General features: G+C 40.6%; 2 protein-coding genes across 4 annotated transcripts in view; one reads left to right on the forward strand and one right to left on the reverse strand.

Annotated features, from left to right (window-relative positions):
* The window catches only part of LOC124879811 (sodium/hydrogen exchanger 3-like), a 35,596-nt gene extending 27,995 nt beyond the window's left edge, over positions 1-7,601 (forward strand). For both annotated transcript variants that reach the window (XM_047384557.1, XM_047384558.1), the window contains exons 9-16: positions 25-95; positions 168-297; positions 386-531; positions 1,777-1,900; positions 2,003-2,176; positions 2,528-2,570; positions 6,666-6,743; positions 6,817-7,601. In XM_047384557.1, coding sequence (XP_047240513.1) covers positions 25-95; positions 168-297; positions 386-531; positions 1,777-1,900; positions 2,003-2,176; positions 2,528-2,570; positions 6,666-6,743; positions 6,817-7,088 — 1,038 coding nt within the window. In that variant the 3' untranslated portion in view covers positions 7,089-7,601. The remainder of the gene's footprint in view (positions 1-24; positions 96-167; positions 298-385; positions 532-1,776; positions 1,901-2,002; positions 2,177-2,527; positions 2,571-6,665; positions 6,744-6,816) is intronic.
* A 2,595-nt stretch (positions 7,602-10,196) lies between these two features.
* On the reverse strand, positions 10,197-16,047 carry olah (oleoyl-ACP hydrolase). 2 transcript variants are annotated; one of them, XM_047384559.1, is made up of 8 exons: positions 15,912-16,047; positions 14,190-14,274; positions 13,252-13,607; positions 12,200-12,338; positions 11,703-11,802; positions 10,663-10,832; positions 10,504-10,586; positions 10,197-10,377 (listed from the first exon to the last, which is right to left on the reverse strand). In XM_047384559.1, exons 3-8 carry the CDS (start codon positions 13,379-13,381, stop codon positions 10,220-10,222), a joined length of 780 nt encoding a protein of 259 aa, XP_047240515.1. In that variant the 5' UTR covers positions 13,382-13,607; positions 14,190-14,274; positions 15,912-16,047; the 3' UTR covers positions 10,197-10,219. The 2 variants fall into 2 exon arrangements, with proteins under 2 accessions (XP_047240515.1, XP_047240516.1); XM_047384560.1 differs by lacking the exon at positions 15,912-16,047 and having other exon boundaries at positions 10,197-10,362; positions 14,190-14,365.

Consider the following 16,047-nt stretch of genomic DNA (forward strand, 5'->3'; position numbering starts at 1 on the left):
AAGATGTCATTTGTTTTGCTTCAGGTGTTTGATCACATGCTGGTTGCTATTGAGGACATTTCAGGACAAATAGGACACAACTACATGAGGGACAAGTAAGTACGGGAGTCCGCTTGGTTCTAAAGTCATCATCAGACTCAGGAGTTACAGTGCATTCCTGTTTGAAGGTGGAGGAACTTCGAGGAGAAGTGGATGTCGTGGCTGTTATTGAAGCCATCAGCAAGAAAGAAGCAGGACCACCTCTTCAACGTCTTCCACCAGCTGAACCTGCAGGATGCTATGGAGTACGTGACCAAGGTGAGGATCCCGCTCTGTCCTTTGGGGGTTTCTGTTCAAAGTGAGGCTGCAGATGGTCAAACATCATCCTGGCCTTGTGTTGTTTCAGGGTGAGCGCAGAGGCTCTCTGGAGTTTATCCGCAATGAAAGCGCATTCATTGACTTCAAGAAGAGGTTTGATGAAGACTTTGCAGATGCCATGCCAGACATCATGGCTGATATGGCTGATGAGCAGGATGGAGCTTCAGCGATGAGGTGAGAGAACATTTTAACAATGTCCTGACTCCTGACTCCAAACCTTGTTTCTTTATGTTTCTCTTCCAAACCATCAGATGTTCTTTGAATCTTCTAGATGACCAGTTCTCCGGAGTCTCTGAAGGTCTTTCAAAGTTTGTATTAAACTATCAACAATCATTCAAGTAAAAAAGCTCCACAGATGTTTCTCCAGTCTTGTGTCTATCCTGTAAGGAGACTGAGAGACAATTGGACATCTGTTTATCTTCTCTGGTCCTCTCAATGACTGCAAACCAAGCCCAAATAATCACCCCTCCACCACCGTGCTTGATAGTTGCTATGAGGTGTTTGTGCTGATCTACTGGGTTTGATTTTCTCCAAACATGGTTCTGTTCATTATGGTCCAATATCGCTACTGTGGTCCCATCTGTCCAGAGGACATTGTCCCAGAAGTCTTGTCCTTCATCCAGATGCAGCTTTGGAACCTAAGTCCTGCTGCCATCTTGATTTTAGAAATTATTTCTCCTTTAACTCTTCCAAGAACCATACTGGCCCCGTGTCAGGGCCTTTAACCTTTAACCTCCCAACTGAGGCCTGTAGAGTTTGAGATGGAGCTCTTGGGTTTGTGGTCATTTCTTCACGCTCTGACCTTGGGCTGAATCTGCTGGGACGTTCACTCCTGGGAAGACTGGCAGATGTCTGAGATGTTTTCCTCTTGGGAAGAATCTTCGTCTCTGTAGGATGATGGACTTTAGATAGTTTAGGGATGACCTTGTGACCCTTCTCAGGTTGATGGGCCGCATCAGCTGATTCTCTAAGGTTAATTGCTGATGTCTTTCCACCTTGGTATTGTGTTAACACACACCTGTATGCTACAGAGCAGCAAACTCCTGTTTTTACAGAGGTTCTCACACTGATGATGATCAGATAATATTGCATCTGATTAGCTGCAAAGGTGTACTTAGTTTTTCTCATTTTACAATTTTTAATTGATCATTTAATAATAAATAATGACTGTGTTAAATTTATTGTGTTTTAATTATTTTAGGACCACGTCGGTTTTAATATTTGCTTAAATGCTACAACCTTACAGTTAAAAAGAGGGTGTACTTTCTTTTTATTATAATGCATGTTTTAAAGGTAAACAAACAGAACTGCTCAGATATTTTTGAACAGAATGTGTTGTCAGAATTTCCTTTTCCCCCTGAAAGTAAATATAATACCAGTAATACCAGTAATGATCCTCTTTGACCACTGACTCTACAGAAGAGACACGATATCATCAGTCAGCTTGGAGATGCATGAGCAGAACATGAGAGGACTCCGAGGAGCAGAGGAAATTAACTCTCATCACCTTCTGCAGCAGCATCTCTACAAAGGCAGGAAGCAGGTAAACATGTCCATCAGGCTGGAGCTGCACACATCATCAAACACACATAAGTAACTATCAGATTTAATCTGTCCTCACATCTGCTCGTTCTCCGGTCCAAAGCACCGTCACAGGTACAGCCGCAGCCACTTCGACATCAACCAGGATGAAAATGAGGTGCAGGAGATCTTCCAGAGAACCATGAGGAATCGTCTGGAGTCCTTCAAGTCTGGAAAGATGGGCGTTGCTCCACCAAAGACCATAACTAAGCACACAAAGAGAGAGCAGCAGCCGAAGGTCTGAGCTTTTCTCTGTTTACTAAAAACGTTTATATGAAAAATGCTCCAAGGCTGAGATGTGTTTGCTCCTTCACCATTTAATGCCTTTCAAATGATGTGAAACCAAGAGCAGCTAACCTTTAAACTGGCGCTCTGTCTTATGGATATATGACCTACTAAGTCATTCTTTTTCACTTAGTATGCAATGAATTATGAATCCTCAGTTTTATTTATTTTATTGATTTAAAAGTTTCATAATTTCCAGAAAATACATTTTTAAAGCCACTTCTGTTGACTTATATCAGTAAACGTATTAACATTTCATACGTTTGTCTAAAAAATAAAAGTCTGAATTGTGTTTCCATTGCAGATGCTGAATGGAAAGAATAAATGCTGCCACTCTGGTGATGAAGGTTAGTTTCTGGAAAGTAACTCCAACATCTTTGAGTTCTAATATTTTAATTTCCAGGATCAAAAAAGCCAAAAACAACCTGAGATATAAAACCTAAGAAGTTTTATCCGTTTGCTGATCTGAAGCATGTTGGTGTGTGTTAACACAATGCCAGGACAAAAAGACCACAGCAATGACCTTAAAAATACACTGCTGTCTATTAACCTGCCAGCAGGACTTAAGTTTTCTAAAGCTGCATCTGAATGAACCACAAGACTTCTGAAACAATCTGTTTTAAACGGAGGTGACCAAAGTGGGGATGTTTGGCCATAATCCACAGCAGAATCTTAGATGTTCCTGAGCTGTCCTGGTGGAGGTACAACGAGGTACGACGTCCAGTTGTGGCGGTAACTTGTTTCCAACCTAAAGGTGGAAATCCATTCCCTTCTGTCTGGTAGGGGTCAGTGCCTTTAGCCAACAGACGGGGTGGTGGACCTCCTTGTTTAGAAAGAGGAGCACATGGTGAGTTCTAACTAGTAAGGATCACACTTCTGTTGGGAGTTATGATTATTGATTGATTAATCTTGATCAATAATTATAATTAAAAATCATAATTTGACTAAATCAATTTCTTAACCAAAATCCTCATTTCTGAATCGAGACCAGAGATGTTTCTGGTGTTGTAATTGTGGCTCAACGCCTTTGATAATTACAACCGTTAAATACTCCATAATAATTGTCACTGAGATGTCACTGTTTAATCGGCCGTTTCTACCGAAACGTGTGGAACTTTGACCTTATCTTGACTGACGAATACCTCTTGCAAACAGGCTAAGCTGTTCAGTGATTAAATGATAACTAAATTAATTAGCAGCACAAACAGGCTAAGCTGTTCAGTGATTAAATGATAGCTAAATAAATTAGCAGCATAAACAGGCTAAGCTGTTCAGTGATTAAATGATTGCCAAAATTAATTAGCAGCACACAACAGGTTAAGCTGTTCAGCTAGCTGTCTGATTCATATATGTGTCTTCCAGGTGTATGGGTTTGCTTAAAATGGGCACACAGGTTTGACCGTTCAAACTGTGGCTTACCCAAGTCTATGCTTTAATGGGAGTAATCAAGCAAACACACCCAAAAAGGGAAAGAAAAAAAAAGAAGAGAAAGACTTTTGAAATAAACCAAAACCAAATTCAAAATAAAATTTTAAAAATGGGAAAACGAAACTAAAACATTCAATGCTGTTCTTAGCTTCAGATAAATGTTAGTGTTCTCTAATATGGATCTCCTACCTTCTTGTTAGACAACTAAGTTAGTTTTATGAGTCAGATCAAAACATGCTTCACACAATAAAACCCAGCAAAACGCCAAACTTTTATCCAAAAGGGGTAATGAATGATCTGTAATTTCAACTTTCAACTTTAAGTTATGCCCTTTTGATCATAGGTGATGGAATTATCTGCCTGTGTTAATGAACTGAGTGATTAAAATCAAAGTGGGAAATGCAATTCTCCTTAGTGACCACCAGATGGTACCGAGTGCAGGTCTGCGGTTTGAGAAATCCAGCTGCAACTGCAATTTTATTGAATGGCCACCAGATGTAGGTGTTGTTCTCTACCTGACTGGGAGAATGTTGGTCACAACTGTAATTACGCCCAGCGGACACTGGGGGCAGGTCTGCTGCTTATCAGCGCTGATTTTCTGCAACTGATCCAGCAGGCTGACCGCTTGGAAATTAACTTTAAATTTTCCACAAGTTAAACCAACTTTCACCTTGCAAAAACCTCTGAAAGATTATCTTATCCTCTGCAGCAGAACTGAGCAAACCCTAGTCAAATTATCCCCTAATTCACAAACGTTCTGTGCGAAACTCAAAAAATCTCACAATAAAACGTCTAGTTAACGGAGATCACAATTGTTTATTCTGTGCAACAGTGATTTGATGTCTGTCTTTTTAAGGCCCACCCAGGGACGCCATATGTTGGGAGTTATGATTATTGATTGATTAATCTTGATCAATAATTATAATTAAAAATCATAATTTGACTAAATCAATTTCTTAACCAAAATCCTCATTTCTGAATCAAGACCAGAGATGTTTCTGGTGTTGTAATTGTGGCTCAACGCCTTTGACAATTACAACCGTTAAATACTCCATAATAATTAATAACTATTACCAGAGATGTCACTGTTTAATCGACTGTTTCTGCCGAAACGTGGGGAACTTTAACCTTATCTTGACTGACGAATACCTCTTGCACAAAATAAACACAGAACGCCTTCTGTTATCATCTATGTGAATATTTATTAAGTCACCTACTCAACATGCAAAGTTCTACACAAAAGGGGTAAAATATCTAACTAAGCAAAATAAAGCAAAACAGCAGTGGGTGTGTATTGAATCAACCAGCAGTTATGGCAAAAATGAGAATATGACGAAGGGGTGTGGGGGTGAGTGGAGGGTGGGGCGCAGCTCCAACTGTAACCCAGTTATACTCAGTCATAAAACCTCCCCCAACTCTTGAGCAGACAAAGAGTTATAAAACTTTTGGCGGCAAGCTAGCAAGCAGTGAGGTTGAAGATAAAGAAAAATGGGGTATTTCACCATGAGGTTATTTTAGCAGTCCAGTCTCACAGCGCACCTGCACTGACTCTCAGGTGGTAAATTACCCCACAAAACACGCACAGAGCTGAGAGCGCAGCGGCTTCAGACATCAACACAGCACATCAAAGTTTCAGTAACAAGGTTACATGCACATATCATTCAGAACACATTAGATTCTAACTAGCAAATCTCATCGCACTAAGACCTCCTACTCTGCTCAGGCTTTCTAAGAAAGAAATAAAATAAAGGATGGATATTACTTGTTGTCGGCTTTCTTCTGAGCGGGGTCGAGCGAGGAAGGGAAAAAGGGGTTGAAGCGTGGTTGTGCGTCCGCAGTTAAACTCCAAGAAAGCGGTCAGTCTTCGTCCTTTGGCCTCCTTGGCGAAAAGGGGAAAAACGTGATCTGGCCATCAAAGTCGACTTAGGATGAAACACGGTGGTGATTTGTCTCCTCAAACTCCGTGTTTTTAGTTACGTGTTAAACTCACGTCTTCGATCGGCAAAGTGAAATTTCTGGCCTTCTTAGTCCAGAAACCTCAGTTATGAATTGTTCATTGGCCAACGAGAGAAAATAAATAAAATCCACTCGGGACTTTTCTCCAGGTGATGCTTCAGATGTTGGTGATCGGGTCACGATCTCCAGCCGAAGGTGGGGGTTCAAAATGGAGGCCCTGTTATATAGCGTCTTGTGACGTCAGACGTGGGACGCCCAGCCACATCAGCCACAGCGCCAGACGGCACTCTGCAGGAGCAGACTGCCCTGGACACAAAATGGCTGAAAACACCAGGAGGGCTGGTGGTGTCAAGCAACATGCACATGGTCCAATATTCAGCAAACAAGTGGTCCAACACTTCTCAACCATTTGTTGAGAAGTGTGAAATTTTAAAAGAGTCCAACTGGACCTTAGATGCAGGAGTAATAAATCCGTTTCTGTCCCAAGCCGGTGGGAAGTTGAAAACGTCATGCATCTCAGATGTAGTAAAGAAGTTTTCCCTTCCTGCCATTATGTGTCGTGTTGTGCTAAGAGAAGGCTCACCACAGAGTTTCTGGTGGTTTCCTTTGATGGGTACTTTAGGAAGACAATGTTCAATCCCCTTACTAAGGGTCATTCAGTCTTTGCCCTGCTGGACCTTTTCTGTTTAGACCGGTTATGGGAAGAGTTTCTAGGCCCAGCCATGGAGTTGAGGGCTTCCAAGAGCTTTGGATTTGACCAGTTTTCATGGATGAGACCATGAAAAATTAACCAATTTCTCCCTTCATGTTGGAGGCGTAAACCTGGCCACAAGTAAAGGAGTTTAGGTCATCTCTGGGTCCTGCTCATAAGTAGGAGCTCTTTAGGTGGAACATGGAAGCATCTGCAGCAATGCAGACACTGTGCAAGTTTGTTGTGGTTGAAGAAGAGCTGAGCGGAATGGAGACAAATTATGTTTAAAACCATGTAACTCAAAGGAGTTGTTCATCTTAATTCAAGTGATTTACATGTTCACTAAAAACATCATTCATCTTTTCAGATTTTGAGTTTTCAGAAGGAGACAGTGCTTCAGGCTATGATGCTTCCTTCCCCATGAAGATCAGCTACAGAGCAGGAGGTAGATCATCAACATGACTCCCTTTATTGTTTAAACCCAGCCAGGTCTGATGGTTCCTGTGTTTCTCCTGCAGCTGGAATCAAGAACCCAGCCTTCATGCCGGACCTGAACCCCTCATCGGCGATGCACATCCCTCCCTGGTTGGCGGATGCTGAGCCAGAAGTGAATCTGGTGGCTCCATCAGAACGAGCCCAGGTGAGGCTGCCATGGGTGCCGGGACACCACCTGCCTTCGCTGAGAACCAGGACTCGATCCGGTGACATCTTCCAGGTGGAAGATGAAGAGCAAGAGGACCGAGAACACCTGCACCCACCTCCATCTCCCCCTCAAGATGATCACCTGTAGCCCCCCCTGATTACACCTGACTCCTAGAGGCACAGAAACTGACCTCAGACTTTACACCGTTTCCAGGATATCAACCACAGGGTCAGCGCCTGAACTGAAACTACGTTTCCGAAATTAACAACTTTACGCTCATCAGTAAACATCGTCTGTTGCTGTAAACATCTCTGGTTCAGATGTGATCCACAAACGGTGCTTCTTGAGTTTCCTGTCCCTGAATGTGATGTAAAACATTTAAAAATGATGTTATGGATGATAAGGAGGGGGTTTATAATTAGTGGGACACAAAATCTAATATATGATCTGAGTTCATGTGTGTTGTATTGTTTTTCTTAGATTTTAATATAAAACTGTTGTTAAAATGTATTATGCATGATATAGACACATTTATGTATTTATTCTCAGTTTGTAAAGTCAAATGTGCAGAGGACAGTATTTAAGATGTAATGCATATGTAAATGTTTTCTGACTGACTGAATGGAAACAGACTTTAGAAATAAAAGTGAACAACTTTTCTGTTTCTGTTGAGTTTATTTTAAACCTGAAAGTGCATAAATGTACTCCACAAGTGAGAACTAAATGCTCACACTAACTCACTTCTTTATCATGCACGCAGTCTTTCCTGTCATTAACCCTAAAGGGTATTTCAGGAAGTATTAAAACAACTAGATATTAGTCTATAATGTCATTTCATTCTTGCAAAAACAAACAGTCAGTTTCAGAACTTCCAAGCTGGCAGTAAGGAAAACAATCCTTTTGATCTAACCCCTCCAGTCGGACTGTGGGGGTCACCATAATATCCTTTCAACACCACATTTGGTGTCAGAAGTGAGATTTGTAAACACCCGCATGAAACATATTTCAGGTTTGGTCACCTGAAGTGTCTGGACTTTGACTAGGCCATTCTAACACATGAACCTGCTTTGATCTAAACCATCCATTGCATCTCTGGCTGAATGTTTAGGGTGGTTGTCCTGTTGGAAGGTGAACCTTCACCCCAGTTTCAGGTCTTCCGCAGCCTTTAACAAGTTTTCTTCTGGGATTGTCTTGGATTTAGCTCCATCCATCTTCCCTTTAACTCTGACCAGCTACGCTGTCCCTGGTGAAGAAATGTATGTCCACAGCATGATGCTGCCACCATCATGTTTCACTGTAGGGATGGTGTGTTCAGTTTAATGTCAGTTAGTAGTTTTTCTCTGCACAGTGTTCTGCATGTAGGCCAGAAAGTTCTTCTGATCAGATCACCTTCTTCCACATGTTTCTGAGTCTCTTACGTGGCTTGTGGCAAAGTGCAAACAAGACTTCTTCTGGCGTTTTTTCTAACAATGCTATCTTCTTGCCACTCTTCAATAACGGTCAGATTTGTGGAGTACTTAACTAATTATTGTCGTGTGGACATATTATCCTACTTGAGCTGTGGATCTCTGCTTCTCTGATTAATGCTCTCCTTGCCCAGCCTGTCAGTTTAGGTGGATGTCCATGTCTTGGTAGGTCTACAGATAGACATGGTCAGATGATGGATTGAACAGAACTCTGGGAGAGGTTGAAAATTTGGGATGTTGTTGTAGAACCTAACCCTGCTTTAAACTTTTAACATTCTCCCTGACCTTGATGATGCTGGTTGTTCTCTGATGTTCTCTAAAGAACCTCTGAGGCCAGAGACAGAACATAGGCTAGGTCTCCTTGACGTCCTTGAACTGAGTGCAGCCTTTGACTTTGATCGATCACTCCATCCTTCTCAACAGACTAACATCAACTAGTATTTCTGGTACCCCATTCAATTGGTTCAAATCATATCTCTCTGTATGCAGTCAGTTCATTCAATTTCAGTCTTTCCATTTCCAGTCCTCCCCTGTCTCTATAGGTGTCCCCCAAGGTTCTGTCCTTGGGCCCCTCCTTTTCATCATCTACCTTCTTCCTTTAGGTCACATCTTCCGTAAATTTGGGATCCACTTCCACTGTAATGCTGATGATACTCGGCTCTACCTGTCTACCAAACCTAATTTTTCAGTTGCACCCTCTAACCTCACTGATTGTCTCAGTGAGCTCTGGTTCTCTAACAATCGTCTCCAACTGAACAGCGATAAAACAGAGCTCATCGTTGTCGGGACATTAAAAATCAAATCTGATTCCTTTCTCTTTCAATTTAACAACATTCTTTCCCCCTCTACTCAGGTTAAGAGCCTGTGTCATCCTTGACACCACACTTTCCTTCACTTCTTACATCAACAGCGTCACTCGTTCTGCTTATTTTCACCTTTGCAACATCCCTCACGCCTCTATCTAATGCCATTCTTGTCCACAGCCTTGTGACATCTTGATTTTGACTGCTGTAACTCCCTCCTTTCTGGTCTCCCCAATAAATCCCTTCACAAGCTGCAGCTGGTCCATTACTCTGCTGCCCGGGTCATTACCCAAACCCCCTCCAACATTTACATCTCTCCCATCCTGAAGCAGCCTTTCTAGCTCTCGATCAAATTTCGGAATATTTTTAAAATTCTTCTTCTCACTTTTAAGGCCATCCACAATCTCACCCCTCCATATCTGTCTGATCTTCTACATGTCTCCATCCCCTCCCACTCCCTCAGACCAGCCTCCTCCCTCTTCCTCTCTGTACCCTCTGTTCTCCCCTCACCACCATGGGGTGCAGGGCCTTCAGTGGCTCTGCCCCTCAACTCTGGAACTCTCTGCCCCCTGACCTATGAAACAGCACCTCTCTCACTGTTCAAAACTGGTTTGAAAATTCATCTCTTAGACCATCTTTCTTAACTCTATTCACTTGTATTTGTTTTTTCTTAGATTTGATTTTACTTTTTTAAAGTTTGATTTTATTGACTGTGGGTCCATTTTTGTAAAGTGTCCTCGAGTGTCCTGAAAGGCGCTTCTAAATAAAATGCATTATTAATATTATTATCATTATTATTAAACAGAACATCTGCAGTTAGACTCAGTAAACTGCACACAGCTGGTCTCTGGTACAGATTAGGGTACTTCTGAAGGTTGATGGTTGCAGTGGATTACATTTTAGGGTATCACATTAAAAGGGACTGAATTCAAATGATCAACAAAGATAAAAGAATTTGAACTCTAATAAACATTTTTGACTGAATATATGATTCATTTTATCATTTTAATCATAAATAATCAATTTCTGCTGTCTCCAAGATCTTTGTGATGTAGTCTAATAGGATCTTTTCATTCCCCGCATCCTTCAGGTAGAAGTGAGAGCCGTCAAACATCCTGATGGTGAAATCTCCTGACGTGATGTTCCTCCAGGCTGTTAGAAACACAACTAATCAGATGTGGAAACAATCATGTTCTTAGTTCCTCACTGCCTGGTTATCTGGTGTTGGAGGTAAATAAACATTTTGCTTGTGTGGAGCTGTGATATGGTCATCTTTCTATTTCTGTGACTGACCCTGTAAGTCGTGAGGAATGTCCTGCTTCCCATCAAAACATGTAACGGGACAGCCAAGAAATGCAACGTCAGGTTTCGAACACCTACAGGAAAGGAATTAGTTCAGTGAATTCATTCAATCTCAGTATGAAACAGAACTCTCTGAACAGATGATCCAACCTGTAGTTCTCCACGACGTGCAGGTCGGCCTTCAGGGCCGGCAAGAAGAGCTGCAGAACTTCAGGGTTTGCCAGCAGCTCCTGAGGAGTTCCTCCGATAGACGTTAACCACTGGAGGAACTCGTCATCCGGTAACTCGCTTCTTTTTGGAGCTTTAATGCGGATCTCAGACTAGAAGAGGATTGAGCTGGGTTTGTGTTAGGAGCAGGGACATGTTTCATTTATAAACTGATGTAAAATATTTCTGCACCAAGAGAAATTTTCTGATTTATAAATGCTGAGGTCAAATGAACACATGCAATATTCCCTCTGTTTCTGATTAACCACAAAAATCAGGCATTTAGGTTTAGTTTGTCATTATTTTATCATCCATGTAGAAAATTACATCACAAATATGTGATTCTGAACACTTAAAGACGAAAAGAGGATAAGGATAAAAAGATCGAGGAAGATGGGAAACTTCCTCTGGGAAAAAATGCTGTAAATGAAAGGCAAGGTCAAAGTTCACTCACATATTTAAAGTGATAGACACCATCAAGAGCCAAAACAGACTTTATTTGTGCAACTTTCCTGATATTTTACATCAGCAGCAGCCATATTGGATCCTGAGGTCAGAGTTGGTTAGAAGCCTCCAAGTTTCCAAGTTAGGAATCAGAAATTTAAGAGATGTTCAACTTAGCTTTAATGTAGTTTAACTTAATGTAATTTAATTATTTGCTAGGCATTGTTAGTTTAATGTTATTTTTATTTACTTTATTTATAAAACATTATTATTTACCGTATATAATTTTTCTTATTTTGGATTTTCATTTATTTTTCTATCCTGTTTAAAGCAGGTTCATATAACTCACATGTATTTTGAGATAAAAATTTAATTAAAGGTTCACCGTCCAAAATTATGACAACAGTAATAATTTAGAGAACATCTGAGGTCCTCGTTGGTGACCGGAACCACCAGCAAACAAGACTTCAGGTTCTGGTTCTGGTTCTGCAGGATTTAAGGCCTGAAACATGACAATTAGCCAATGCTGATGAACTCACATATGGAGCAGAAGCTCCAGACAGAAACATGTGAACTGGCTCCAGGTTGTGAAGTTTCTTCAGATCCTCTGCAACAGCAAAGCTTGTGAAGGCTCCAAAACTGAAAGAAATGATTTTTTTTAATTAAAGGGTATGGTTTGTTATAATGGGGGCTGTTCTCAAAAGTCAGTATCTTACCTGCTTCTATGAGCATGCAGATAATGTGTTAACAGAGAGGATGCTCAGTTAAGAGAACAGAGACAATAGAGACAGATGTCTCCTAGTGGTCAGCAGATGATAAGGATGTTCAGTTAAACTGCTGTGAAACATCCGGTTTGTTTTAAATGGTCAAAATTCTAATCAGCTGTTAGTTCGACTCCTGCAGGAGAATTTAGCTCTGATTCTCCAAACTAAAACCACCAACTGCTGCATGGAACATACTCACTACTCAGAACTACACCACACAATCCTTAAAAACAATAAACATGAACACTTCCACTTGCTGTAGGATGCTTCACCTGTGGCCAAACAGAGCAAATGGTTTCTCTTTCAGCAGCGGCAGCAGAGCAGCGAGGATCTCATCCACGATCTGCTGCATGTTCTCAAAGAACGGCTCTCTGGCTCGACTCTCTCTGCCCGGGAGTTTCACCGCAAACACTGAAGCAAACGGATGAACAACTTTCAGTCAATTGCTTCCACGCTCAATACATCACAAGACATTTTTAAAAAATCCTTAAAACAACGGAAGACTTTTTTAACCATGCAGCTTCTGCCTAAAATATGAAGAAACCGTGAGACTGGAGGATAAAAGAAGAAGCTTCTGGATGTGAAGGTCATGCAAAGACATGAAACTGGACCTGGGAGATGTTTCATCATCCAGCTCTCAGGAATCACCTTGTTGGAGCTAAAATCTGGTTTCTTTGGGATGTTTCACAAACTGAGATTAACAATAAATACATTGTGCATATTGTCCATGGTTTAAAGGGATTATTTCAAACTATAGTGCAGGTGTTCAGGCTAAAATACAATAAAATAAAACCAAATTAAAGGTGGATTAAAAAGCTTTGATTATTTGATCATGACAGGTCAGATAAATACCAAATTAAAGTAATGCAGTTTGTATTTTATTTTATTTAATTTTAAAAACGTTAAACAGTTTGAAGCACTTTTTAACCCTTAAACATTAAATAGTCCCCAGTGCTGCTTCTTATCATTTTATCTTCAACATGCTGGGAGGAAACAGATGGAGGAAATTTATGGACCATACTTGACATAAATCTGTGTTTCTTCAGTAGATTCAGTGTCTCTAAGCACCAGACTGGACTTTATTATGTGCATCAGAGAGGTTTTCTTTTTTATTATCGATTTTCAGTACATTTTAAATCCATATATTAGTTATCGCAAAGATCTTAGAAAGTCTTGTTCCTACTATAAACCTGCAGAACCATGAAGCCATAGCGGATCTTCATGCCTTCTGAGCACACTGAGGGGTCGCTTGAGTAACTCGATGAACAAACATATTGGATATATGGTGCAAAGTGCAGCTGCTGGTCCTCCAGGTGTGGGTTACCTTCCATGGAGCTGTTCAGGACGTTTCCCCAGCGGGCGTAGTGGATGGAGCCTCCACCTGCCCAGGGGAAGCAGATGAGCCTGGTCAGAGCTTCTGGCCTCCTCCCAAAGCAGCTGATCACCTTCTCCATCCTGATTCACCAGAATCCTGCTGCTTTTCTGCCACACTGAAGGAATCCTGCTTGCTGCTGCTACATCTGCTCCTTCTGCAACATTTCCTGGTTTCTTTCTTCTGTGGTTCAGGAACACGGCAGCTGTGAAATCCTGTAAATAGGTTCTGGAGACATCTACAGTGTGGAGTGAGTAGCTCCATCCAGGAATCCAAATCACTCCAGGCTCAATGGATTCAGGCAGAAGCTGAAATATAAAAACACTTTAAACCAAAAAAGCAGAGAGACACAAAGAGAAGGACTAAAGTTCAGAATCTGTTAGTCTGGTAGGCTCCATCAGCACAAATCCTGCTGAACTTTTAAGAACATTTGAGACTTTAAGAAAAGTATAAAACATACCAAACAGGATATCAGCAGAAAAGATGAAGAATGTTCAAATATTTTAATTATAGTTTCTCTGAACTGTTCGGAATAGTTTTAGCTTTTTAACACATTTTTACGTTCTGGCCTAAAAATCTTTTTAATGATGGGAAATATGTATTTTTTCACAATGTGGGAATCAATAAACTTTACTGGACTAATTTCTGAGTTTTTATAGTAAAATATTTAACCTTTAAAGATCAGAAAGTGTGTTGATGTTCTGAAACATGTCAAATAATCTACATACAGTATGTAAAAATATATCTAATTATTTCAAGTATAAAATTAATATATCTAATTATTTCATGTTTTTTATTGTTTCACTTTATTACATGAAACCTTTTTATTTTAACAAAAGTTTTATAGTTAGTGAAAGAAAAGTTTCTTAAATGTCAAAGATGACGTTTACCTGTCCAGGAAATGACGTTCTTCTCTACAGTTGGTATTTCCTGATGGGTTTCCCTCAGAGGAGGAGGAGGAGGAGGAGACTGAAACTGATGCCAATTACAGAAACTTATTCCAGACACACCGGAAACTAAGTGTTTTTACCTTTCAACATAAAATCCTGCACTAGAAATGGAAATCTCCAGCAGCAAAGTAAAGGGCAAAGGGAAGCATAAAAACTATAATACGAAGAAACATAAGCAGTGACTGTACATTAAGGGAAAAATGCACAGCATAAGAAAAAATACTGTACAGTTAAAAATGGCACAATCAGATTAAACAAAGTGAGGTCAACTGAGTAGATGATCTTGAAAATGCACAAAATGCGCATGTTTAACAGCGCATAAACACAACTATTTACAAAAAAATGGATAAACTGCAATAACAGCAGGGATGTGAACACTTCTTGAGTTGTTGGGAGCAGTGATGTTATAAAAGCTAACAGCTGCTGGGAGGAAGGACCTGTGACGCTTTCTTCTTGCACCTAGGATGCAGCAGTCTGTCACTGAAGGAGCTCTCCAGTTCTGCAGCAGCTTCATGCACGGGATGGGAGACATTGTCCAACAGTGATGTTTTTTTGATACAGTCCTTCTGTCTCCCACCACCTGCTCTGTGTCCAGGGTGCATCCAAGGACAGATCTGGTCTTCCTGATGAGCTTATTTAACTGCTTCCTCTCAGCTGTAGATAAGCTGCTTCTCCAACTAACTACACCATAGAAGATGGCTAATGCCACCACAGAGTCAAAAAAGGTCTTTAAGAGCACCCCCTGCACTCCAAAAGACCTCAGCAGGAAGAGTCTTCTCTGACCGTGCCTTTAAAGAGCAACAGTGTAGTGACTCTGGCCCAGTTTACTATTCAGGTGAACACGCAGGTACTGAAAAGTTCCTGCGTGTTGCAGACCAGCCTGCCAGAGACACAGCCCCCTGTCCTCACACACTGCGGGCGTCTGGTGAGGTAGTCTAGTATCCACTGGGACAGGTGGTGGTCCACTCCTGACAGCTCCACCTTGTCCCTCAGAAATCCAGGCTGAATGACATTGAAAGCACTGAAGAAATCAAAAACACATGGTCCTCACAGTCCTTCCAGGCTTCTCCAGATGGGTCAGAGCTCAGTGCATGAGGAATATGATGGCATCATTCACCCCGATGCCAGACTGGCAGGCAAACAAAAATAAAAATAGATCAAATAGAAAAATAAGTAAAAGCTCTGTAATAGAAATCAGTTGCAGCAGACAGACAGGCATTTAAAATTTGTTGAAACATTTTACATTATACTTTGTTTAATGTCTTTAATTCTGTTTCTGATGCATTATTTTTTGTCTTGCTTTGAAAAAATAGTTTTCTCCCTTTCTGTGTTAGATGCTTTCTCTTGCATTATCATAACGGTGTCTTGGTTGGCTTGTTCTTGGGAGATTTAGGAAATATCTGAAATTTTTGCTAAACTTTCCATAAAAAAACAAAGATGCACATCAGCAGTATAATACAGGTAAGGAATGAAATGTTTTTTCTTTACTATTACTGGTTATTGCAGGTAACCATATTAAACAAATAAATATAATGTACAGTGTATGTTCATGGTAAAAATAAGGTTCAAGATTGTTCAGTTTCATTAATTGACATCAAAGAATTCACATTTAACTATTTTTTAAATCACAATTTGCAGAATAAAAATAATTAGAGTTTTTACCTAGATAACCTGGGTTCAGTTTCCTCTGTCGAGTAAAACCATAAAAAAAATGAACTGAAGATAAAACCAACAAGCTAATGTTTTACAATAACTGTTGTGTGTTTCACTTAAAACCGCGCTGACGTTGAAAAGCTTC

This window comes from Girardinichthys multiradiatus, chromosome 13 (genome assembly GCF_021462225.1).
Source record: "Girardinichthys multiradiatus isolate DD_20200921_A chromosome 13, DD_fGirMul_XY1, whole genome shotgun sequence".
NCBI classification, from domain to species: Eukaryota; Metazoa; Chordata; class Actinopteri; order Cyprinodontiformes; family Goodeidae; genus Girardinichthys; species Girardinichthys multiradiatus.

Coding starts and splice junctions, on each gene's coding strand:
- olah (XM_047384559.1), bottom strand. CDS start 13,381: ATGGAGAAGGTGATCAGCTGCTTTGGGAGGAGGCCAGAAGCTCTGACC. Junction 11,803..12,199: donor TTTGCTCTGTTTGGCCACAG/GTGAAGCATCCT, acceptor CATTTCTTTCAG/TTTTGGAGCCTTCACAAGCT. Junction 10,378..10,503: donor CATTCCTCACGACTTACAGG/GTCAGTCACAGA, acceptor ACATCTGATTAG/TTGTGTTTCTAACAGCCTGG.